The sequence below is a fragment of the Ambystoma mexicanum genome, chromosome 11 (assembly GCF_040938575.1).
Source record: "Ambystoma mexicanum isolate Mex_15411 chromosome 11, UKY_AmexF1_1, whole genome shotgun sequence".
Lineage (NCBI taxonomy): Eukaryota > Metazoa > Chordata > Amphibia > Caudata > Ambystomatidae > Ambystoma > Ambystoma mexicanum.
The window spans coordinates 394,946,333-394,973,468 of NC_090934.1; the positions used below are offsets into that span (position 1 = coordinate 394,946,333).

General features: G+C 47.2%; 1 protein-coding gene across 42 annotated transcripts in view; it reads right to left on the reverse strand.

Moving 5' to 3' along the window:
* MADD (MAP kinase activating death domain) overlaps positions 1-27,136 on the reverse strand; it is a 2,081,072-nt gene that overhangs the window by 415,923 nt on the left and 1,638,013 nt on the right. For all 42 annotated transcript variants that reach the window (XM_069623145.1, XM_069623139.1, XM_069623144.1 and 39 more), the window contains one exon: positions 4,837-4,943. In XM_069623145.1, the coding sequence (XP_069479246.1) occupies positions 4,837-4,943 (107 nt within the window). The remainder of the gene's footprint in view (positions 1-4,836; positions 4,944-27,136) is intronic.

Genomic DNA, 27,136 nt, shown 5'->3' on the forward strand with positions numbered 1-27,136 from the left:
GCAGGTGAGTGGTGCAGGGGTGGGTGAATAAGACCTACCAGAGCTGTAAGAGAACAAAGAGGAAGAGGTTATTGGGAGTTTGAGGAGGCAAGCACTATGTTTTCAAGGAGGTGAATGATGAAGAGCTAGAGAAGGAACTAGCAAGAAGAGTTAGCTATTGGAAGACAGAAGAGGAAGAGAGAATCAGGAGGTAGAAGGAGCTTGAGGGAGAGAACAATGAGATTAAAAGGGTGAAAGAGCTGGCCCATGACAATATATATGAAGAGGACAGTAGAAGTGTGGTGGGGGACATGGAGATCTGTATAGTAAGAGAAAGCTTTAGGCAAAGGCAAGTACCCAGACAAGGTCAGGTGGCACAAAAGGGGCAGACTGGTCATTTGCAGTTCCTGTGCAAAAGTGATCGGGATCCCTACCCTACAGGCAGTGGTGTCCCGAGTGTCTGAAGGAAAGAAGGTTAGTCCAGGGACATCTAGGACTACTAAATAATGTTAACTTGGAAATACTACAGCCCTACTGAAAGGCATGGAAACTGTTGATGCCTCTATTAATGTGGAGCCATTTAAAACAAAGCAGAGGGGGGCCTTTCTAAAACATCACAGCCTTATAGACCGATTAAACTATGTGGCTTCAGTACGTTGGGGTGCATTTAGAATTCTGTACAAGCACAGTAGCCTAGGGTGCATAAGACAGATTAGCAAAGAATAGTGTTGGTGTTCCCAGGATTGCACCACTTGCACAGAAGATGTCATGGAACACATATCTGATTAGTATGTTGGACAGCAAAGATAGCATTCAGAAAAAAACACTCTACAACGTAATGAGGAAGGTACCCCTCAGCTCACACAGATTTATGGCATTGTGACACCTACTCATGGAGGAGGGACATCAACCCAGAGACATTTCGGCAAGGAGCACTGAGAATCCAGGAGATGATCAGTAGCACTGAAACTCATACGGGAGGGGAATCCTCAGTCTAATGATGGAGTGTCCTCAGTGCAAAGACTCGGGCTGAAGAGAATCAGCACAGACTCCTGGAGAGCTCTAAATAAATGCACATTTTAGGGGCAACTCTCAAGATTCATGGGGTAGGGATCTCTGAATAATCTACTGGGTAGGAACATTTACACAGACTCATGGGAGAGGGGTTTGCATACTCCTGGGTGATGGGCCTCTACACACAGACTCAGGGGAAAGCGGCATTCAGCACACATGGACCATAATGGGGTATGGGTCATCAGTACACAGACCCATGGAGAAGGGACCAGAGTCTCTTAATTAGTACATACACGGTTGTGCACTGAGATCTGATGTCCTGCTTTCCTTCTCTCTCTTACAAAGACATGGGTGCTGGGATGACAGTGTAAATGGCTAGATTTCCTTAATGGGTGTCTGACAGACCTACCTATTTGAATGTACAAAAGTGCCCAATCTATGGACACTCCCATTCCCTGCACAGTTTAGGGTTGAAAAAACAGCCAAATAATTTCAATTAAGATGCAATAATTTTAGCTAAGAAATCAGTGTAAAGTATCCACACATCTGATCAAAGGTTTTCTTTAATATTCTGTTATCAATCAAATGCTCAACGCATTTCGGGGGCATGTTCCCATTCTTCAGGAGCAAAACTGTGGAAATAAACATTAAAAAACACGTCTTTCATGCTACTTTCAATATCAATTGTTTAGCCAATCATGTTCTAATGTATAACATGTTACAGGTTTAAAGACTACCTTTTCACTACGCAGTGATCCCCATTTACAGTTCCAAGAACATCTATTATCCTTGGCCTCATGCCCAGGGACTGCATCTCTCCAGCCCAGAAATCTCTCCACTGGTTCTTGGTGGCTGCAAGGATCACGTTCAAGACCCTATCATCCACAAGGCTTTCTGGGGTCGGGGCCCGAACTACATCCAGCTCTCTCTTCCTAAATACCTTCCTTCTCGAACCCTTCGATGAGCTACCTCCAACTCTCGGGTCAGACGCTTCTCCGGGCAGAGAGCGGGGGTAGATCTCTCTCCTCTGCAGGTGCCTCACTCTGGAATGGCCTCCCTGCCCCTCTCAAACTTCAGCCGGGTCACTTGATGTTCCCGAAGCAACTCAAGACCTTCCTTTTCTCCTCTGCGTTCTCTCTTCTCCCTCCCCTGCTAACCTAACTGCATGCTGCGCCGACTGGTTGATGGCTACCCTCAGAATCCCTCTGTGGTACCAGGATTCTCCATGATCAGTCTCCCCTGCATGGCCTCCAAGCCTACAGCTGCCTCCTTGCACTTACCCAGGGCCGCGCTGACCTGGCTGCACTTACTCAGAGCTTTGCTGCCCTGATTGCACTTCCCCATTCCCTCACCCTGGCACTCCCCCCACCCTTCCGTTCCCCCTGCACTTTGCGTTCCGCACTTGCACGATCTGAATGAGGCAAGGCCTAGTAAGATCGTTTGTCTTGTCCTCCCACTGTCTTCCATCCCTTGTCTTGCCACGCATAGAAACACTTGTGTACAGGTGTGTTATAAATGACTTATCATATCCCAAGGTGCACATAGTATTACATCACCATTCAACTATTGTTTATGTGGGCCTTTTCTGGTAAACCTCACCAGCAATCTCCAACATGTTATATTTTCAAACCAAAATTGTACACATTTGCTTCGCAGTGTGAAAGTGCCACCAGGAGTTGCACCCAAGAATAATTAAACAGTGCCACCAAGGGTTGCACCCATGCACTCCATGTGGTTTCAGGAGACTGCCACAAACCAATTATATGCCACATACCTGACACAATTCTTGGCGGGACTATCAAGAGTTCCCAAATGGCGTTGGGTCTATTGTCATGCTACAGGTAATCAATCTCAATTGATACTGTAAAAGTCAGAGGGGAAACTCAGATAGCCACGCACAAGTGTAACTGTTGCATAGTCTCATCACATTCTCATTGACATTGTCCCACACATACCTTCAAGGAGGTCACAATCCTATGTACAAAATACTTCAGTACGAGGAACACACCAATTTGTCTTCAATCTCCTTCAGTGAATGCAATACTGGAGCACAAAGCCTATAATAGTGTACATATAACCCTCATTACAGACTGCTCTAGCAAGACATATGTTTAGAACCAAACATAACTGGGTGCATGGAAGCAAAGTTCCATCCGACCTTCAGATCAGCGTTCCGACCCGCCAGTATCTCTTCATCAATCTCTCGCACCTTCGGTTACCTCAGACGCTGTACCAGTGGTCATATTAGTAGCACTTCCTGGAGTGCTCACGTGATCGGACTTCTAGAGAGTAACAAGTGTTTAGCCCAAGTTCCCATAACTCTCCATCAGTCTGTCAGTAAACACTGGCGGCCATCTTCAAATGTAGTCCAGCAGCTGTGGACTTAACCTTAAAAATACCTCATCCTTTTGCTGAGTATGTCCGAACACGTGCAGAGTCTATTTCTGTATGTCCAAATGGTTACCATCTCTCACATTTCTATCAGTGACAATTATGATTGCTTGAAAAATATAGAAAAGCAAAAACTGAAAAAATATATATCCACATTAGTAACCCATCTGTTAAATTGTTGAGATGTGGCTCAATCACAGTGTTGCATTCAGAGAATGGACCCACATCCTGGTCCATATAGAAAATGCACCCGAAAGTGAGGTGAATGTTAAAGAAACTCTGTCACTACCTAGTCCACATATATCCTGGAATGTTAGTGTCTAGAGCAGACGAATTTGGAAAAGTGCAGCAAGGGGTCACTTAGTAGAGATCACAAAAGATTGAGGGCCTACTTTTCTACGTATAATTCACCTTATGAGAATAGCAAATCATTTGTTTGCATAAAATACCACTTTATACATAGATACCCAATTGTTCAGATTTGCTTGTTAGACTGACATAATGTATACAAATGCTTCAGGGAATGACATAGCATTTTTGTATATGTGAAATCTATACCAACAAATATAGAACATATTTCAGATTAGCCTCTAAAGCATATATAGTAAATTATAATCTTACACAATGTATTGCTCACCTAGTTGAATACTGTTTTCTCAGACCTACCTATTTGCTCAGCTTCCCCTTCACCATACTGGTGCACAGGGAACTGACCAACTATCTGAACTACTTGATATGTCTTCAAGCTTCTCAACTGTACATTGAATGACAGGTGACGGTATAGCACAAGTGTTCTGTGCAGGCATGGAGACCAAAGTAGCTTAGCAGACTATTCCTCCACCTTGGTAGCACAGACTATACACTGTTTTTGTTCTTCCTATAGATCAAATCCATGATTTCTTTTTCACCGAACAATCTCTCGAATTAGGGTTTCTACTGTTTTTAAGAATACTAGGGGACATGCAACATCCTAAGACTCGTTTTGACTTGTTCCGGATCCCAACAGCCCGAACACAGCCTTAAATCTTGGGCCTGCCATGCGCCTTCAGCCAGTTTTGGTTTTCAAACTATCAAGAATTTTGTTCCTTAGATATGCATGGAGAGGGTCCTCTGGCTATGATTAGTGGGACGTCCAACTTACAGACAAGGGAGGCAAAATCTAAGGCATAGTTTCATGGAGCATATGTGCACACACATAAACGCTATATCTAGAGCACAGATAGATGGAAAGGGGAAGTTATGGCACACATACTCATTAAGGAGCATCTCTTTCACACAGGGATGTTTTTAGCATGCAGACACACAGGGGCGGTCTTGTTCGCACAAATACACAAGGGATCTCTAGAAAAAAGATCAAATTATGTAGGCAACCTATCACACACACTCATGAGGTAAAATCTCTGTCACACAGACACAAAGACCTAAGAGTTTCTCACGGTGAAACCCTCCTACCTGACTGTGCATGAATTTTAAATTGATGCCTTCCAGGGTGACCTGCAGGAGTCCTCCTTCACCAGATTTCATGTCTTGGACTGGGAACTCTCCACCTAACTCCGGGCCTGGAAAAAAAAAAGCACAAAAAGTTGGATTTTGCATTTGCTCACCGGATTTCATTTAAGGGTATATTACGTTTTAAAGCTGTTTTACTACACACAGGAGTAGTCACTGTCCGGTTTTCATGTTATAATGCAACAAATGCACTGACACCAACTCAGGGACAGCCTTAACACCTTCTTCCAACAGGATTAGACGATCTCTTACGCTCTGCTGTGGCCCTCTGGTTGCATAAAGCACAATAAAAAAGACTTTGCTGGAATATTTGTGTTTTTGTGGAGCCTGGATCGGCCCATGCAGGCGACATAGCGCTGTTGTGGTACAGGTTATTTCGGCGGAACCTGCATTATAGTCACACTTATCAAAGTTCAGGCCACACATTCATCAAAAGGGCAATTCTCAGATGCAGGTATTTTAGAAGGACCATGCATACTCCTGACCTATTGCATAGTTTAAACAAACAAATACATATTTAACCACAGATGGGTCACACCAAAGCTCATTCCCCAAGTGTATTCCCCTGTACCTTCAATGTTGGCTTAAGGGACATACCTGCATGGGTTGAAGGGTGGGTCTTGTGAAGGAGGGGGCACCAGAATAAGCATGTATGCATGTTCTACTTCCTCTTTCATTCTGCTCTTCCTACTTCCCTAATGGCTGATGTGACAAAGTTCTCTGCATTAGCGTGGATGGTGGGGTAGCCAACAGCACTGAGCCAAGGAGTTGAGTGGAGAGGATCACCACACGGGAATGTCCCTTTTCAAGAATATCGTGCCCCAAAGAGCTAGAGACAAAGAAACAGAACAGACTGACTACCCCTCTCTCTAAGGTCTTTCGACAACACAGATTCAGGTGCTTGGGTACTGTTGCATGAATCTACAGTGAGCACTTATTAAGAAAGCTAATTATTAGACTGAGACGGTGAAATTACAAAGGTATAAATAATTTTAATAATTGGTTAAAAACCACATTTTTTTAAAAAACTGTACATTTATCGGCTTTTTCATACACCACTCATACCTTTCATACCAATTCATTCGTGCTGTAACGTAAGGGTTCGTAATAGTATCTATTAACAACTAATATGCTAAAAGAAAATGAAAATTGACGAACCCTTACGTTACAGCACAAATTAATTGGTATGAAAGGTATGAGTGGTGTATGAAAAAGCCGATAAATGTACAGTTTTTTAAAAAAAAAATGTGGTTTTTAACCAATTATTAAAATGATTTATACCTTTGTAATTTCACGGTCTCAGTCTAATAATTAGCTTTCTTAATAAGTACTCACTGTAGATTCATGCAACAGTACCCAAGCACCTGAATCTGTGTTGTCGAAAGACCTTAGAGAGAGGGGTAGTCAGTCTGTTCTGTTTCTTTGTCTCTTGAGAATCTCCCCGTTTACAGACTTGACCCCCCGATAACAAAAAATTTGGGAGTACCCACTGTCATAATTCCCAAAGAGCTAGATACAGTTTTTCCCCATTCTGGGGCCTATTTATCCACATGACAAAAGTGAGCCTTCAATTCAGAAATCATACCCCGGGGGCGCTGTTGCGCACGACGAAGATGGCCGCCTGAAGGGAGAGCTCCGGCCCGTAACATATTCTACCATACAATTAATCCTGTTCGGGGCCACCTACACACCAATAAACATCTGTTATCGGCAGTGGAAGACCTGCGGCATCATTCCACTGATTTCCCTGCAGAAACGCCGGCTCAATCCTGAGATATCGGACTGGAAACCTACACCGTGAGCGCGGCGGTGGCATACCCGGACCACGGCTCCAGAGGAATCACGTGACAGCCGGAGGCTGTCGGCTCGTCTGCAGGCCGGAGAGGGGAGGAGCCGCGCTGGCAACCTTTTTGCTGCCGGGTGCCTTCCTGATACACTTTGGAGTTGCCGGTGAATATATCCTGCTGGCCCCCCGGTCCTCCTCCTAGGTGTACACCGCAAGCCCGGCCCGGCTGGAACATTCCTTTTCTTCAGCGGAGTGCCAACCCGCTTCCTGAGCTGTTGCTGCCCCGCAGACTGATCCTTGACTGACCACCGAGTCGGACCTTGCCAACGGCGGCGTGCCAGCTGTGTTCGCTCGTCGGGGCCTGCTGATAACATCATAAGGTGGGTGCCCTCGTTGTGGCTCCTCCCGGGATGCTCTGGCGCATTTCCTCTGCATATACCCGCCACACAAGTAGTGTTGCCCTCGCCGCCCCGTATGCAGCGCATGCTGCCCACAAACTACGCTGATGATTGAGTCAGCTGGTGATCGCTGGCCACCGACTACCACTGGGCACCAGAACGTGTGTGGACGCAACCCAACAGATTTAATATATGGGCCACAGCGAAAAGAAAGTATGGGCCCCAAGAAAACTGGTCCGATGGACTCCTTTGCCAGCTCCCAGCCACATGGGTCTGCCGAAACACCCGCTGAGCCCTCAGGTGGCCAACCTGAGTCTCCAATGGATGAGAGAGTGGAAAAACTATTATCGATGGTCCAGAGTGGATTCCTGGCGGTTAACAGCAAACTGGACGATATAGGGGCCACGATCAGCTCTCTGAAGGCAAGGGTTGACAAGGAAAGTGCACGCACTACGGAGGCAGAGAACAGAATTGGAGTCAACGAGGACTCGCTAGCACAACACAGCCGCGATATCGCCCAGTTAAAGGGTGACCTACAGAAAACCCTGAATAAGTGCAAGGACTTGGAATCTCGTTCCAGGAGGAACATCCGCCTGGTCGGAGTAGCCAAAGCCTTCGGAAAAGGTTCCATGGAACGCCAGGTGGAAAACCTCCTGGGTCCCGATGCTTTCTCCGATCATTTTCTCGTGGAGTGGGCCCATCGTACCCTGGTCCTTTCTCCCAACCCTGAAGCACCGCCCTGCACGATCATTGCCCGACTCCTGAATTATAGAGACAGAGACGCTATACTGAGGCTTTCCAGAGAAAAAGGCTCCCTGAATTATGAAGACAACAGGATACACATATATCCGGATTTTTCAACTAATGTGCAAACGTTGAGGAGATCCTACGAACCGGTCAAGAGACAGCTGATGCTACGCCAGATCCCATATGCACTTGTCTTCCCGGCTAAAATGCGCATTGTCTTCCCGGCTAAAATGCGCATCCAACACGGAGGCCGAGCACACTTTTTTGAGAATCCTACGGAGGCCATGATGTATGTCGAGGCCTCAATCCCCCTTCCCCCGGGGAGCCGGGAGACTAACCGAAACTTGCCGCCCCGGCCGGTGGCGGAACCGGAGGACCATGCTGGCTGATGAGACTTACTCTGCACTGCCTTGCCACAAGTTCAATAACCCATTGACGGCGAGGTGGCCCTGTCCACCATATGTTGTCGTAGGGCCGTGAGCTGCCCCCATGGTGGTCGGTCACGTGAGTACAGCTCACACCCCCAGGAGACTTCCCAAGTTATGGTTGATGGGATACATCATCGGGTTGGGGTTGATGATGCGGGTGGGGGTTGGCGGGGGAAACAAGTTTTTCCTGGTGTTCTGCCAGGCATGGTTGGGGATGTTACAAAGTTAAAATCAGGGGACTACTTTCCAGCAGGACTCTCCCATCACTTGAGACAATGGCGCCATACTTGGCAAACGCTCCCTCCGATAGGCAACTATGGCACAGGCTAAGGGTGGGTTGAACATTAGACTACTCTCCTGGAACATATGGGGTCTCAACAATCCAGTCAAGGCAAGGAAAATTGCTGCATACATTACACGCCACGACCCCCAAATCCTTCTGATACAGGAAACACATGCGCTGGGGAGTATCAATACCAAATTCCTCCCACGATGGGGCCCTCATAGGTACTTCACAGAGTATTCGACACAACCCAGGGGAGTCCTGAGTCTTATACATCCCAAGCTATGCTTCAGGTATCTTTCTAGTAAGATAGACCCTCTAGGTAGATACGTGTTGGTATGGGGGGAGGTGGCGGGACGGCAAATACTACTGATTAACACATACGGTCCTAATATAGATGACCCGCTATTTTACTGCGCAATCCTGGATATGCGGTCCACATCGGACGAGGCGCAAATAATATGGGGTGGGGATTTTAATATGATTCTTGATCACTCCCTGGATCGTTCATCTACCTTCCCCAGGGCCCCGTCCAAAGCGGCTCTTACTGACAGGTGATGCAACAGACCGATATAATTGACGCATGGCGCACGTTACTTCCACATGAGAGGAAATTCACTTTCTACTCATCTGTTCATGACTCCCACTCCCGTATAGATTATTGGTTCATTAGTTCATCCCTCTCTGGGGCGATCGCTGACTGTGCAATACACCCCCACACGCTATCAGACCACTCGCCGATAACACTAGACATCAGCCTAGATGACTCCCCACCTCCGGCTAAAACGTGGAGAATGCCCTCTGCGATCCTTAGGGACCCCAATATCTGTGAGGCACTACATATTGAAATTGAGGAATTTCTGGAGTTGAACGAGGGTTCGGTGAGCACCTATGCTACCCTATGGGAGGCATTCAAGGTTTGGATCCGGGGTACTATACTGGGTAAGTCTACAGGTATGCTGAAAGCGGTGAGGGTGAGAAGGGAACTGGGTGTGGCTGAAGCCACAATAGACACATTACAGACGGAATATAGCGCCACATTGAACAAGGAAACCCTATCTAAGATGCACGCTTCCCTCAAGGAATTCAATGAGCTAGCCAGTAGGGAAGTCTTATACATGGCTGCCCCAGCTAAGGCCCGCAGGTACGGGGAGAGTAATAGAGCGGGGAGATTTCTGGCCAACATGCTTAGAACAGACAGGCACCTCAACCCAATCGCTAGTATCCAGAACCCGGCAGGGGTCACGGTCAATAAAGAAAGTGACATTAATTCTACTTTTGCTGATTTCTACTCTGCTCTGTACTCTGATCATGATGTTAAAACCAGGGAAGACACGTTCATGTACCTGGACTCCCTCGATCTCCCAACACTTACCCAAACGACACTAAACATTTTGGATCAACCCGTTACTATTGAAGAACTCACTGAGGCCATTAAATCTCTATCCGGTGGCCGCTCCCCTGGCTCAGATGGCCTGACCGGCGAACTGTACAAAGAATTTCAGGGTGAGCTAGCCCCACTATTACTGAAAGTGTGGGGAGAGGCCATGAATTGTGGTATCCTTCCAGACTCGATGCGTGAAGCAGTCATTACGGTCCTTCTGAAGCCACGCAGACCAGCACAGGATATGGCCTCCTACAGGCCCCTCTCCCTAATCAACACTGATGTGAAAATCTTCGCCAAGGTACTGACCACCAGACTCCTGCCGTACATGCCAATCCTGGTCCACCCTGACCAAGCTGGCTTTATACCAACTAGATCTACAGCTTTAAACCTGAGACGATTATTTAATGTGCTGGCGCAAATAGATCCGGAGGCAAAAGCGGCTATAGTGGCCCTAGATGCCGAAAAGGCCTTTGATTCCGTCTCCTGGACATACCTTTTCCTGGTACTCTAAAGGTTTGGACTTGGGCCATATTTTATTAAATGCGTCCGGCTGCTAGATACCCAACCATCCGCCAAGGTCCTAACTAATAACACACTGTCCCCTTCTTTCCATCTACACAGAGGGACCAGACAGGGCTGTCCTTTCTCGCCCATTCTCTTTGCACTCACTAATGAACCGATGGCGGAATATATCCGTCAACACCACTCGCACAGAGGTCTCAGGATGACTGGCCCTCCCCAAATTATATCACTGTACGCGGATGATACGCTGTTATATGTACGGGACCCACATGAGAATGTGCAACACATTATGCCTGATACACGAGTTCCCAGAATATTCAGGTTATAAAATCAATGTCCCCAAATCTGAAATATTTCCATTGACCCCTAATACAGGTGAGCTATCTCACATTATAGGGTTTAAGCCTGCCCCCACGCAGGTAAGATACCTGGGTATCATGGTGGCCAGAGATAGACAGCCGCTGTACTCGCATAATCACGGCAAATTACTTCTCACCCTTACAACCAAGATCCAACTATAGGCTAATCTCCCTCTGTCCTTATACGGCCGAGTGGCCCTACTTAAAATGGTAGTTTTACCCAAACTCATATCTCTTCAACAACATCCCGATTTGGCCCGGTAAACCCTTTTTGCGAAACTTAAATCATTGGCGTCTTCCTTTATTTGGAACGGGAAAACTGCTAGGCTGGGTTGGGACAAGATGGTGGAGCCATACTCACAGGGCGGTATTGCGGCCCCTGATTTTGAATTGTATTGTATAGCAGCACAGGCACAATTTGTGAAGCATTGGTTTGACCCCGAAGACACAGCCCCACACATTCTTCTTGAAAAGCATGCAGTCCGCCCTAATGATATATGATCGGTCCTTTTGAACCCCACTTATGGTAACATCTGCCCTTTCGACCCGGTATACATCACCACACGAGCTTGGTCCAGGGTTTACAGGAGGATTGGCCTGGAGATCCCCTATGACCCAGATATACCCCTGTGGAATTTCTCTAGTATTTCCCCGACTTTTGACAAGGCCCTTCAGTGAACCTGGGACCCCGAATAAACTCTTCAGGATGCGAGATATGTTCCCGGATGGCATGTTTTGTGAACTCACAGACTTCATAGATGCAGTGGGGGGGGGGGGCAGCTTAAGCGGCTTCAATACTATCGTATGAGAACAGCTTTTGCTGCTAAATGGCCTTCCTTCCCGGCAGAAACCCGGACACATGAATGCATCAGAGCTATGGTGACGACGGATGGTCATAATAAGGGAATCTCGGCGCTATACACCTTGGTGCAAACACACTCCCCCTCACGAAATACTATCAGAGAAACCTGGGAGCGGAATGTGGGTACCCAGATTGATGACGTGAGATGGGCCTGATATTGTCAACTCACCAAATCGGTCTCCATGAACTCAGGACTCCGACTGATCCAATTTAAAATCCTGAATCAGTTACATTACTCCCCGGCTAGGCTAGCTAAGTTTGTAGAGGGTTGCACAGGGACATGTTGGAAATGTGGCGCCCCCGATGCTGGAGTATCATATGTACTGGTCTTGCCCTTTTATTGCGGACTTTTGGTGAGAAGTGGCTGAGCTCCTTGAGGAGATAACGGCGATCCCAGCCGCTCTGTCCCCCCTGAAATACCTGTTTGGTGACATTGGAAAGGTGAAGGAAACCATGAGAAGGTTTTTGAATATCTCATGTGTTATTGCCAAACGCTGCATCCTTAAATGTTGGAAATCCGCCGCAGGGCCTACCCGATCCAACTTCCTGAAAGACTTATGTATGGTGAATGATGATGAGGAACTTTTTGTCTTATCAGTCCCGACGCCCTGTCGTCCCAAAGATATATGGTTGCTGCTACGTCTGTACCTATGTGATTTGATGTCTGATGCTGATGTAACACCTACTCCATCACCTTAGGTGACGATGCCTGCCTCATTGCCACAGATGTATGTCATTGTTGAAATTATGCACATGCTGTGCTGCATTGCTTATGAGAATTGTCTTGCTGTGAACCGTTCCCTTAATAAACAAAGTTTAAAAATAAAAAAAAAGAGGGGGGGGGGGGCGCTGTTGCGTGCAACTAAAATGGCCGCCTGATTGGAGTGCTCCGATCCAGAGGACATCCTTACCATAAATTAATCCTTTTTGGGGCCACGAAAATAGGAAGCGACTACATCTGCTGTTGCCGGCATCCTTGCTGCACGTTGTGTGCAAATCCTGTGTGAAACCGCAGAGGCGCGGCTGAGTTCTGAGCCTCGTTTTGCGGGGCAGCCGCTCGGCTGACTGCAAGCCGCCCGAGATCCGGAAGGGTCACACGCCAGACCGAGGCTCTGCAGACGCCGGAGGGCCGTGTGGGGGAGGGGCGCTGATATCGGCGGCGCTTCCTTGATACGCGGGCCTACGGGCAGACCGTGTGTGTTGATGCCGAGGCCCCTGCAAGACGAAGATTGGCTGCTGCTACTGCCCACCTCCCGAACAACAGCTGGGGCGACGCGTGGTCTCCCACGCAGGGCCCCAGCTAGCTCTGTGGGGCTTCCGCCAACCAGGTTCCGACTGGCGCTACGAGAGCAGGTGAGGGGCTTGAAAGTGCACGGACCCAGCTGCATCGGAGTGCATACCCTTCTACCCGTCTATCGGAGGCGCTGATTAATGTGGGAGAGCACAATACATCCGTAGACTTTGCGCTATATTATACTGGCAAAACGACTCCTTTGGGTTTTGAGAGTCGATATACCGGCACTCATCGTGTACTGTAATAGAACCAACTGCGCGAACGATACTGCATCATCGTGTGAGCCTGGCCTGACTCACGTCAACGGTCCTTGTTCTGTAAAGACGGCTCATGGGCCGATACGAGAAGAAAAGCGCAGGGGGGAAAAAAACTGGCCCGATGGACTCCTTTGCCAGCTCCCAACCTCAGGGGACGCCGGCGGCAACAACCATGGAAAATGACATACTTGCTGAGACGGGACATGACGCAAGAGAAGACCGTTTTATGACCATGGTGCAGAACGGCTTCCTAGCTGTGAATGTTCAGTTAGACGATATTGTTTGAAACATCAGCTCCCTCAAGGCTAGAGTGGACAAGGAAAGCTCTCGCATTACAGAGGCCGAAAGCAGAATCAGTACTAATGAAGATACGATAACACAGCATGGCCGGGATACAGCACAGCTTAAGGGTGAACTGCGCAACACTCAAGCAAAATGCGAGGACCTTGAATCTAGATCCAGGAAAAACAATATCCGTGTTGTCGGCGTTCCAGAATCCTTCTGCAAGGGCCCGATGGAGAGACAGGTAGAGGCCCTGTTGAAAACCCTTTTGGGAACGAATCCTTCTCTGACCACTTTCTGGTTGAGAGGGCTCATCGTACACTCGCGCCACCGCCCAAGCCTGGGGCACCACCGCGCACGATCATTGCCCGTCTCCTCAATTATAGAGACAGAGACACGGTGCTCAGGCTGTCCAGGGAAAAGGGCTCTCTGCAGTACGAAGGCAACAAGGTCCACATATATCCTGATTTTTCGACAAGCGTCCAGATGCAGCGCAGATCCTACGAACAGGCCAAAAAGCTCTTGAGATTGCGCCGTGTCCCGTACGCCCTCATCTTCCCGGCGAAATTGCGGATCCAACATGGAGGCAGATCGCATTTCTTTGAGAGCCCGGCAGATGCCATTTCGTATATTGAGTCGTCCATCCCCATGCCTCCGGAAGATTATCCACGAGATCGAAATAGGCCCCCGCGACGGGGGGATGACATCCCGGACTCAGCAGACTGAATTGAGATTATGGGAACATCCTGTCCAAGTCATATGGCTGACCCTCTTGGGTATAGCGGCCCCAGTTGATATTGTTTTGGAAAAGTAGGGATCGTGAGCCTCTACTGATGGAGGCCTGGCGACTGCGACCAGCGACCCTCAGGAACGTTCCACAGGTTATGGGGGAAGGGATACATCATCGGGTTGGAGTTGATGGTGAGGGTGGGGGTTGGGGAAGGGCACAAATGGTTGCCATAGTTGTCAAATGTTTTAAAATTCAGAGTCAGGTTGCAACAGGTGCGACAGTTACGGTTTGTGGCACGGGCGAACTACTTCACTCATTGATATTGACATTATATTATGGTACTGAGTGATAAAGTTGTAAGTGTTAAACTCCTTTCATGGAACATACAAGGTTTGAACAACCCAATTAAATCTAGGAAAACCGCAGCATATGTTACCAGACATAGCCCCCAGATTATATTGTTGCAGGAGATGCACGCACTAGGGCAGGTTTGCTCCAATTTCCTGTCTAGGTGGGGCCCTCTGAGATATTACACCGAATACTCCTCCCAAGCCAGAGGAGTCCTCACCCTAATACATCCGAAACTGGGCTTCTGCACTCATGACGTTAAGATTGATCAACAGGGAAGATATGTGTTGGTGTGGGGAGAGTTGGCAGGGTGGAATATGGTTTTGGTTAACACGTACGGCCCCAACATGGATGACCCCGTATTCTATAATGCTATACATACTATGTTGATTGAAGCTGAAGATAGTGCGGTGGTCTGGGGGGGAGATTTCAATACAATCCTTGACACATCTCTTGACAGGTCTACAACGTCATACAGACCCTTAACCCGAGCTGCATTGGCTATACGACAAATAATGCAACAAATGACTATGGTAGACATCTGGCGTGAGTTACACCCCCTAGAGCAGCGCTTCACATTCTACTCATCAGTGCATGATTCAGAGTCCCGAATTGATTACTGGTTAATGAGCTCCACACTTGTGAATATGGTCCAGCATTGTGAAATGTACCCCCGCACCCTCTCAGATCACTCCCCTGTGTCACTTACTCTTAGTGTAGATGAAGCTGTCCCCAGGGCCAGACGCTGGAGAATGCCCCCTGCCCTACTTAGAGACCCGAATGTCTGCGAATCATTGCATACTGAAATAGAGGAATTTTTTCAACTAAACGAGGGGTCGGTGAAACGGTGCGCCACGTTATGGGAAACATTTAAGGTGTGGGTTCGGGGTGCAATTATGGCTAAAACCACAGGATTACTTAAAACAGTTAGACTAGAGTTGGATACCACAGAAGCCAAACTCGAGCTCCTGGAGTTTGAATACACCTGTACACATAGTAAGGAGGCCCTTCTAGATATCCACACAACATTGGCAGACTTTAATAGACTTGCTGCAAGGGAGGTACAGTATATGGCTGCCCCGATCCGAGCTCGTAGATACGGGGAAAGTAATAAAGCAGGGAAACTTCTGGCCCAGACGCTCAAAACCGAGCATGGTCACCCCTCCATAGCAGCCATCCAGGCGCCTAGTGGGGACATAGTAAATGCTGAACAAGAAATCAATGACATGTTTGCTGCATTCTACAAAGCATTATACTCTAATAGAGACACCAAAACTAAAGAAGAAATAGCAAGTTACCTGCATGTTATTGATCTCCCGACCTTGACCTCTGATACGCGCATGTTATTGGATACACCCATAACACTAGATGAAATTACGGAGGCAATAAAAGCGTTAATCTCTGGTAAGGCCCCTGGTCCTGACGGACTCGGCGCCGAAATTTACAAAGAATATCACGACGTACTCGCCCCTCTTTTACTGACAGTTTGGGAAGAAGCAATGGAATGTGGTATACTACCAGACACCATGCGAGAGGCAGTCATAACTGTGCTGCTTAAACCTCATAGACCCCCTCATGATATGGGGTCATATAGACCCCTTTCGCTTATTAACACCGATGCGAAGATTTTCGCCAAAATCCAGGCCACCAGACTGCTGCCCTATATGCCCATACTGGCGGATCCTGACCAGGCGGGCTTTGTACCTACGAGGTCTACCGCTCTCAATCTGCGCAGACTCTTCGGAGTTATAGCACATATAGATCTGGCGGCAGACGCGGTGGCGGCCTCCCTTGACGCCGAGAAGGCGTTTGACTCTGTCTCCTGGGTCTACCTGTTTCAGGTCCTTGAGAGATTTGGGTTGGGAAGCTACTTTGTCAACTGTGTTAAGCTATTGTACACCTCCCCTGGAGCGAAATACTAACTAATCAAACCATGTCGTCCCTGTTTCGTCTGGGTAGAGGCACAAGACAGGGCTGCCCCTTCTCCCCAATCCTTTTTGCGCTTACCATAGAACCCATGGCTGAATATGTCCGACAAAACCATGCATGTAGAGGCCTTCGCATGACTGGGAAACCGCAAATTATCTCACTATATGCGGACAATACCCTATTATACATTAGGAACCCGGAAGTAAACCTAAGGCCAATCATGTTAGAGGTTGAGACGTTCTCCGAATACTCGGGATACAAGATCAATGTATCCAAGTCAGAACTGTTCCCGCTCACGCCCAGTACTAGAGAGATGTCGGATACACACGGATTCAAATGGTCACCTATACACATCCGCTATTTGGGGATCATGGTTTCAAAAGACTGGAGCACACTGTACACGGAAAATCATGGTGAACTTTTACAATCCCTTACAGCTAAACTACAATCCTGGAATAGGCTCCCCTTATCCCTATATGGGCGAATATCCTTACGTAAGATGACTGTGTTACCCAAACTCCTATATTTCTTTTGCAATATACCGATCTGGCCGGGCAGAGCCTTCTTTAATAAACTCAACACTCTAACCACCACTTTCATATGGGGAGGGAAGACGCCTAGGTTGAAATGGTCAAAAATGACAGAACCCTTTGAAAAGGGTGGGATCGTAGCCCCAGACTTCGAACTCTATAACTTAACATCTCAGGCACACTTTGCGAGACACTGGTTTGATCCGGAAGACACTGCTCCGCACATCCCTCTGGAAAGATTTGCAGCTTCCCCTATAGAACTACGAGCAGTCATGTTCGATCTTAAACGAAAAGAGCCATGCAAATATGACCCCGTCAACGCCACTGTACGCGCATGGTCTATGATATACAATAGGCTCGCCCTTACAACCCCATATGATCCAGAAGTGCCACTATGGAACTTCCCAGGCATAAGCCCCACGTTTGATAGGGCCCTCCAAGGTGCTTGGGACCCACAAAAGCAATTTCGAATGCGAGATATGTTTCCGGAAGGGAAATACTGTGCTCTCGACGATTTTATTGGGCCGGTGGGTGGAGATCACCTTAAGCGATTTCAGTTTCATAGAATGAGGGCTGCCTTTGCCGCTAAATGGCCCTCGTTCCCTGAGGAACCGGCCACACATGAATGTATTGCAGCCATGACGGAACCAGGTGGACATAGTAAAAGTCTGTCTGCGCTCAATGGCAGCGGTACAGGGATTTAGTTGCTGGTCTTCTCGCCGAAAGCAACACTTCCATTATGTTTTCCTGAAACACATATCTTACCCTTTCACATACCAGGCGTGAAGGTTGAGAGTCCTGATCTCTTGGTGAAGAATGTGACCTACCTCTTGTTAGAGTAGGTCATCCATTTGGGGAAGACTAATTGGCAGCCAGATGGCCATTTCCAGAAGGTCCGGGTACCACGTTCTCCTGGCCTAATCCGGGGCAATGAGGATCATGGTTTTCCCAAGCCTCCTTAACCTCTGTATTAAGTGAGGAATGACTGGGGCTGGTGGAAACGCATACATGAGTGGAAATTCCCAGTCCACTACGAACGCGTCTCCTGGAGCTCCTCTTTGGGGAAATTCCCTGGAGCAGAACAGCTCGCAATTCCGGTTGACACTGGTCACTAACAGATCCACTCGAGGGGTTCCCCAAAGGGCAAAGATCTATTTAAGGACTTCCTGGGCTAGTTCCCACTCGTGGGAGACTGTGCTCTGCCTGCTCAAAGCATCCGCTGCCATGTTCTTTTCTCTGGCTAGATGAACTGCCAGGAGAGTTATTCCTTCTCTTAATGCCTAGTACCAGAGCTGCACTGCCTCACTGCACAAAGGCAGTGACCCTACGCCCCCTCCCTTGTTGAGGTAATGCATGGCCACTGTGTTGTCCGTCATTATCAGGACACTTTTCCCCCGTATCAAAGGCAGGAAGGCCATCAGGGCTAGTCTGATTGCCCTCAGCTCCAAAAGGTTGATATGGAGTTCGGACTCCGACCGAGACCAGTGTCAGCTTATTGAAAGCTCTCTCATGTGCGCTGCCCATCCTGAGAGGGAGGTGTCTGTCACAACTGTTGTTTCCAGCCATGGTTGCCAAAATGGTTCTCCTCTCATCACATTCTCTCGGCTGGCCCACCACAGGAGATCCTAAGCGACCTTTGTCGGGAACGGAAGACGGTCTGTCGTTTTGCCAGAGAACTGAGACCACTGGGATCTGAGAGCCCACTGAGGGATTTCATTATCAGACGGGCTTCTGGCATCAGAAAAATGCAGGATGCCATGAGGCCTAGCAACCTTAGGAAGTCGTAGGCCGGAAGACGTTGGGCACGCTGACATTTTTGGACCATCTGCAAAAGATGTTGAGCCCTCGGGTGGCAAAGCTTTTCCCGAGGCTGAATCCAGGAATACTCCAATACATTGAAGCTTCTAGAGGGTGTCAAATGGGACTTCTTGAAGTTCAGGGAGAAGCCCATCTTATGAAGGAGGCAGCTGTTCTGACTGAGATGATTCAGACACTGTTCCAGAACAGGTCTGATCAGCCAGTCATCTAGGTAGGGGTAGATGTGAATCCCCGCCCCCTCCTTACACTTGCTGCCACCAATGCCATCAGCTTGGTGAAAACCCTCGGCCGGAGGGGAGCCCGAATGGCAAAAATCGAAATTGATAATGAGAACTACCAACCGCGAACCTCAAGTACTTTCTGTGCTTCTGATGTATCGGCACATGAAAGTAAGAATCCTGGAGGTCCAATGACACTAACCAATCCTGGAGTCGAAGGGCCTGAAGGATCTGTGAAAGAGTTACCATCTTGAACTTGTCCTTTCTGAGGAACTTGCACAAGCATCTTAAGTCCAAGATGTTACGCTCCCCTGGTCTCTGCAGGGACGTTGGGGCACGGTTGGAGCCCTCCCTGGAATTGGATCACCCTTGTCAGGCTTCTTGACCTGCACATATGCTGCTGGCTGCGACAGCTGATGAAACTGCTCCTGCATGGATATATGAGATTGTGAGAATGCTATGTGACTGCTGCCTCTCTCAAACCCTTCTTCCCAAAGTGTGGTGAGCATGCGCCGACCCATATAGTCTCACCTGTTGCTTAATGATGATGAGCTCTCCATCCTGCTTCTCACTGCAGGGGCGCTGTGGCTAACGTTTCTGATGAGAAGTGTCTTTTGGCTTTTGAGTATTGTGATATTGATTCTTGATTATTGCCCGTATCTTTTAATGTCATCTATCCTCTACTTTCTCCCAACAGATGAAATGTGGCCCTACGTTAGTTGCGGTGCACGGGGCGAGGCCAAATTGGACGAGAATGGAGTCCACGATGCTCCGACAGAAGGTGAGTGTTGGTTTTAGGTTGAGCGTGAAGATTTGTCAAAAGCGCAACCTTAAACGTTAGGTCTTAACAAACTCTAACCTTGTCTTTATCTTTTTCCCATGCAGGCACTGTCTTCGGATGTATTGCCCGCCGTGCCTCGATGTCGGGTGGAGTGCTGCTTTCCGGAGGTCTGGAGATGGATGAAGAATGCCAGACACAACGATGATGCGTGCCGTTGAAAGCATGTTCCAAGGTAAGTGCTGAGGCGGGTAGCTGGAAACAAAGGTAAAATGCAGAGGCTGGTAACGGGTGCTGAAGCTGGTAACTGGAAAGAAGGTAAGATGCGCTCAGGCGGCAGTGAGCGTTACGCTGCCATCAGTGCAGAAATAACACGAAGCGCTTGCATGAAGACTGGGAGGACTTTAATAGTCTAGCTCTGGCCAAGCCCATTAGCCTTCAGTCACCGGCCCCACCCCGCCACTCCAAAAGGATGCTGCCCGTGTAATCCAGCTTCCCCTGTGGCCACACCCACAAACGCACGTGGAGGTTCTTGCAGGAAAATAAAGTACTTTGCACAAAATAAAGTGTTTCCGTTTTGAATTAGTTCATGAGCCTGGTGCCAAAGGCACCAGGACTGAGTCCAGCTGGGCTTCCTATGTTGTATTGTCCCAACGGGACAATTAGAAGTGGTGTCACCCCTTGCCCTCATCCCCCGATTGTACAGGGTCTGTGTTTCCGGGCCAGTGGCCATGACAGACGCACTCCTCCGTCCTTCTTTGGGATTAGAAAGTAAGGAGAGTACAAACCTTGGTTCCTCTCTGCTACAGGTACCAATTCTATCGCACCTTTCTGCAAAAGGGTGCAAATCTCTTCTTGCAGAAGCGGATCTGCAACCAAGGTTGATTTTGTTCTTGGAGGGCAATCAGGGGTTCTTTTCAGGAATGGTAGGCAGTATCCGTCTGCTACAGTTTGTATGACCCATGCATCCGAAGTTATGCTTTGCCAACTCTGGACATGGTAAGACAGTCTGCCCCCTACCAGGTTTGTGGTTGAAGGAGTCATTTTGCTGTTCCACTTGCAGCTGAGGGTAACTCCGCAGGTGCTGAACAGGGAGTCCTTCCTCCTCTACCTCTTCCATGATAGGGTGGTCTTTGACCTCTTTGTGAAAACTGACCTCTTCCTCTAGATATGGAGGAATAGAAACGAAAAGAATGACCTGTAGATTGAGGTTGTCTTATCGCCGCCACTGAAAATACAGATTTTCTTTACCAAGACATACATCTATGTATTGTGCTGGCAGCCATGGCTCTACTGGTCGAGTCCACTGTATCTAAACTAGATTTCAGAGATTGCCTCATGGCATCTTTGCCATCTTATATCAGGCTTAAAAACCCTTCTCTCTCTTCTCCCTCTGGTATGTGTCCTGCTGCTAAAGCAGCTACACCCCAAAGTGTGTGTATTTCGCTAATGCACTGGTAGCATTGGCAGATTTTAATGCCATACTTCCTGGAACAAACACTCTTTTACCTAAAGAGTCAATCCTCCTATCTTCCTTATCTACTGGAGCATAAGGATAGGCTGCAGCCTTTGGAGATGCTGTTGCTGCTTGAACCACTAAGCTTTCTGGCGTTGGGTGCCTGTTCAGAAACGCAGGATCTATGGAAGCAGTCTTGTATTTGTTTGTTAATAACTTATTAACAGATGGAATAGAACCGGGTTTCAACCAGTTCTCCATTACCTTTACTCTCAGGGCTGCATGGAATGGTAATACAGATTCCCTAATTGGCCCACTGGCTAAGATTTCAATGAGATCATCAATTTCTACAGTGGCTGCAGTCCTGGACCATCCCAGATATTCAGCTACTTTACCAACAACCATCCTGTAAGAAGGATCAGTACAACCAGATATCTCAGCAACACCAAATTCTGTTTCTGGTGAGGTTTCCCCAACTACTGGTTTCCTTTAATGTATGCACAAGATCTGCATCTTGGATTCATCTGAAATTAATTCTTCTGGAACATTTGGTGTTCATTTGTCACTAAATTGGAACATTTGTCACTAAAAAAACAAATAAACTCCACCATCTCAGCCACCACCTACACCAATAAATTGATCAATGCCTGCAGGCCTTTTCTCTCCCCCTCAAGCTGCCTCACCTTATCTGGAGCGTTGATATTGTCTAAATTAGACTATTGCAACACACTCTACCTAGGCACCACCACTAAAAACTTGAATGCATTAGGATGTGCCCTCAACCTCCCGCGCAAGGCTCACATATCCAAGGTTAGCAAAGAAGTGCATTGGCTCCCGATCCGTGACAGAATTAAGCTAAGAACGCTGGTCATCACCCAGAAGTGCCTGTCACGCACTGCCCCTCGCTACCTCTCAGACACATTTTCTAGACACTGTTCCAATAAACCCACCAGAACCCCTTACCCTGCACCAACTAAAGATCCCCAACTACAACCTAAAGACAGCAGGAGGTTCCAGTTTCCCAGTTCTCGCAGCACAATGCTGGAATGCTCTCCCTCTTGCAATTAGATCAGAAGCCGCGTTCTGGCCATTCAGAGCCATGGTGAAATCATGGCCATTAGCTTAAACATTTAGTCTCTCACCTACAGGCTCGGCTTGCCGCCGTTCTCCACCATGTATGTAGTAATGTTTATCCTGCCTATATCCTACTCAGGACCACCCTGTAACCCGGTCCTCACTCTCCACTGTAACTATCTTGTACCATGTTTTCTGTTTATTCTAGTCTCTGTATGTAACTACTCAGAGCCTGGACTAATGTATGTGCTCTGATTGTTGTATTATTGTGTTCGTGTAACGATATGTAACTCTGCTGTGCACATGATTATGCGCCCAGCTACCTGAGGGTTCAGACGCGCTTTATAAATTAACAAACTAAACTAATATTCATACCCAAAAAGGGGCTGATCCTCTTCCTCCTCATCATCTTCAAAGAAAGAACCCATCTGCCTAAAAAAACGGTCTTGGAATGGGTTGAAACAATTTAGGCTCAGGAATATATTTTAGCGAAGAGTACTCTGATGAGGTCGAAGGCGTCCAAGGCTTCGACGGCTTATTCGAAGCGGTCGACAAATTCAGCGACATCTTATGTTGCTTTCGAAGGCTCAATATGAATTATATGCTTTGAAGATTCAGGTGACAAACATGAGCGTTTGATTCCTTCGAAGAAGGCTTCAATGCCGTTAGTGAATGTGTCGAGGTAACAGACACCAACTTTTTCTTGTGCGTCGAGGAAGATTCCGTCGATTTATGTCAAGGAACCTCTCTTCTCTGGCTCTTAGGCGCACGAGAAGGGGAGACACAGGACTCGCTACCGGTCTCAGACGCCGAGGGGTGGCCACTTTTCTTGGACTCCTTTAGAGGAACACTCGGAGGAGTGTGTTTTTTAAAAATATCTAAAATTTTTAAACAGAAGTTTCTAACTCCACTGAAGTCAAGTTCTTCTTTGGGAAACTAACTCTTTCAGCGCTGTTTCTTACCCTTTTTATGCGAAGAGGAAGACGAGCATCGTGAACCAGACATCGAATGTCTATGTTTTGAACGTTTTTTTTTGCAGAAGCGACATCTCTCGAGTCTGAGGACAATTTCTTCTTCGAAGGGGTAAGGGCTGGGTATTTGGGGAAGGGCTTCCCTGCATCGAGTTTCCCCTTCCTTCCCGCAACACCTTAACCGTCATCGACTGACACGAGCCACAGTCATTGACCTTGTGGCCCGATCCCAAGCACCACAGACAAACAAGGTGCAGGTCTGTACATCATGGCCCCACAGTCCGGACACCGCTTGAAGCCAGTCTTCAGTGTGGAGGCCATTCTCGAAGTAAAAAGTGGTTTAATCGCTGTGACGAGTAGCTCCGAAGCACGCAGCAATGTGGAAAAAACGGTACTGAGGTAACGGTCAGCGTGCGCACCAATATATATCAGCATCGACGTCACGAAGGACGCTAAGGAAACCATTGAGGACCAAGATTAGACACTGCACAACGCTCAACCCTATGAAAAATAATTCCAAAGCAAGCCGCAAGCAGACTTGAATATATCAAAGATGAGGAATACGTGGTAGGACACAATCCATTCAAAATGGTCAAGAAATCTCACGACTATAACTGATCCAGTTAATGCGCTAAAGATGCAGGCTATGTATGATGCACGCATTGGTGAATCACAAAATGTCCTCACATGTATGCATGGTTTCGTTTTTGAAGACCGTGGACTGCCTTAAAATCTCAAAATGTGGCACTGTGGAAGGCAGGGGTGGATCCTAAGGAGAGGCTGGGAGGCCGCAAGATAGTTGACCATGACCTATCAGAGTTCCTGAAACAAAATTATACACACGTGAAGTCAGATGAGCAGAGGCAGGTCCACCGCAAGGACCCAGATCTCTATATAACCATACGGAATATCAAGGGAATGTGGAGTTTTGCAGGAGTCCGAGATGGTGGAGTGTTCGAGATGGTTGGAGGAAAGAGTACAAGCAGGAGGTTGGACAGAGGTGCAAATGGAGGTTGAGTAGAAGGAGAATATCAGTTGGAGGATCGCATCAGGAGGAAGGAGACGAGAAGGAGCATATCAGTTGGACGTTGGATGAAAGGCTTGAAGGCAAATGAGAACATAAGGGAAGACGGAAGGAAGAAGGCTGGAGGAGAGCAGATGAGAGTGTTAATACCCAGAGAATGATTTGAGGAGAGAATTGGGAGAAGAGGCAAGAAACAAACAAAGGACAGTGTGAAAGTGGGCAGATAGTGTTCTGCGGCGTCTGGCAGCGTTATGGACCACTAAGCTACTGTAGCTTTAACTTTTTTCCCAGCAAGACCTGTGTGACATCTGTGCACTTTAAAAGCTCAGTTCCTACCGGAAGTGGGCGGAAAGTGTTCTGCGATGTTCGGGGAAAAGGGGGGTTTTGGTGGTTGTGTAAGAAACTCCCCAGCTAACTGAACAGCCAGCGTGTTACCACATGCACCAGCCTGACGGTAAGCACCCCCCTCCAGCTCTATCATTGACACGATCAACTACATATGTGACTCTTTGTGAAAATTCTACGCACAATTCCCACAAGAAAAAAAAATGATTTACACGTCCTTAACTGCGGGTTTTCACCTTTCAACCCACTGCGCATGTTAATACCCTGCTTCCCCCACAGCAAAATCGACCGCTGAGCATTTACTTGAAGAGCGTGGATTTAAATGTTGGTAACAGCGGATACTTACCTTTGAACCGACTACGCGTGATAAAACTTTGCCTCCCCCACAGTAAAACTGACCGCTGAGCGCTCTTTGAATACCTGCCGAAACATCTCAGCATTGCAACTTGAAGTGCCCCAATTTAAACTCATCTTGTGCTCTCCCCCATAAATTTGATCTCTAAATTGATTACTCAATTTAATCATTTAAGGTTTAATTTTGCAATAAGCTTCCCATTACCGTAATTGCAATAGTTGTTGACCACACTTCACTATTTACATCTCACACACAGTCTGCCATGTGTATTACTTCACCTTTATCTGAATTTTAAACATCCACGGCTGATCAATGCCTCAGACCTACTCTTTGTAAGCTAATATGCCGTCATCATCAAAAAACATCACATCCTTGGATCCTCAGTCTTCTGACCCAACAACGCAACAACCTCCCTGGTATCGAGCAACAGGAGTTACATTCCCTGTCAATAGGGCAAAAGATTTCAGACAATATTTGCAAAACAACAAAGCTTGTAAACCCTGCACCCAGAATCAACAACAGAATGAACCAGCCCAAACCTCCATCAGTGAACACATTTTTTATTCCGTTGCCTGCCCAGTGGCTCCATTAATATAATTTGCGGATATTTCTGATTCCACTCTCATGCAGATACCGGTCTGTTCAAAATCATTAGATAAAAACCCCTCAAGCCTGCAGTCTCATTTGTAAAAGGAGTCAAGAGTGAACATCGCATCTAAGGAAAGAACTGGCGATCTGAAATTGCGATGACAAATCTCAACATCTTATCCACAGTAACTGCCCAGGTACATGTTTCCACGAACAACTCAACTTTCCATTCACAAATTGAAAATACACGGTCACTCCCCCAACCTGAAATACAGGAAAAACCTGACATAGAATGAGTTTCTACTAGCCAATTGGCTAGCAGTCAATCACTCTATGATCAAGACGATCCCTGAGCTGAACAGTCAAAAGACTTGGAGACCCCTCATCTACCTTACCAACTAAGAACCATACTATCAGTATCCTCGATATTACGACAAAATGCCCTCGATTCTTCTGACCTCTCGACATCTTCGTCGGTCTCGTTTCATCATCCCACTCTGAGACGTTCCTTTGGATTAACTAATCCTCTCCTTTCCTCTTTAGAATTAACACTCACAGCAATGAATACATCTCTTGGCACACTCTTGGAACTTCATTATCTATCTAATAAGAGAATGTCATCTCAAGCCTACTCTCAACATTAACATGGAAGAAGAATTGCCAAAGCTTGCTATGAAAACTCTCAGCACAGTAAATATAGTTATGCAATCAATGAAAAACTTGACAATATCTCAAAGCAACACATTAGCAGTAACTCCATCATTGACATTGTTAGATAACGAACAAGTGTCCCAACACTCTCTACATCCTCTAGCAGACACCACACAATCGAATTCTATCATCCACCAAACAAACGAGATAAACAGTGACCAACAAATTACATCTGAACTACCTACGGTCACCTCAGACATTCCTCATCCGGTTTTTGACATTTTCCAAAAGAAAGCAAATAGGGAACCCGAAAAAACAGCAAAAAAGTCTAAAAATCTAAAATTACTTTGTCAGACTTCACAGGCAGGCTCAAGAAAATACTTACGTTCCTTGGGAAATGTACGAGCTACTCAGAATAAAGCAGCTACTAGACACAAACGCTCGAGAGGAGGGAAGAAGAATCCTACACCCATTACTTTGGTTCCTTCTAAAAATAAACTGCTCAATGATCCTATGACCCAAATATTAAACACGCCAAACGCGATTTCAATAACTGACTTGGCAAATTTATCAACAAATTCCATCACAGAAACATCAATTGGATCCCCTGACTCACATGGAGTCATACTTTCAACATCACCTCATCCAGACACACTGTGGATATTCCATTTATGACACTAGAAGAAAGAAGAACTGGTTTAGAAGAATCTTCCCAAAGAACATTGCCCCTGCCACATGACTGCTCGATGAACATGAGACGTGTTGAAAGAGAGACTTTAAATATTCAGAACATGTCCCACCCACAACCACCCTCAAACATAAA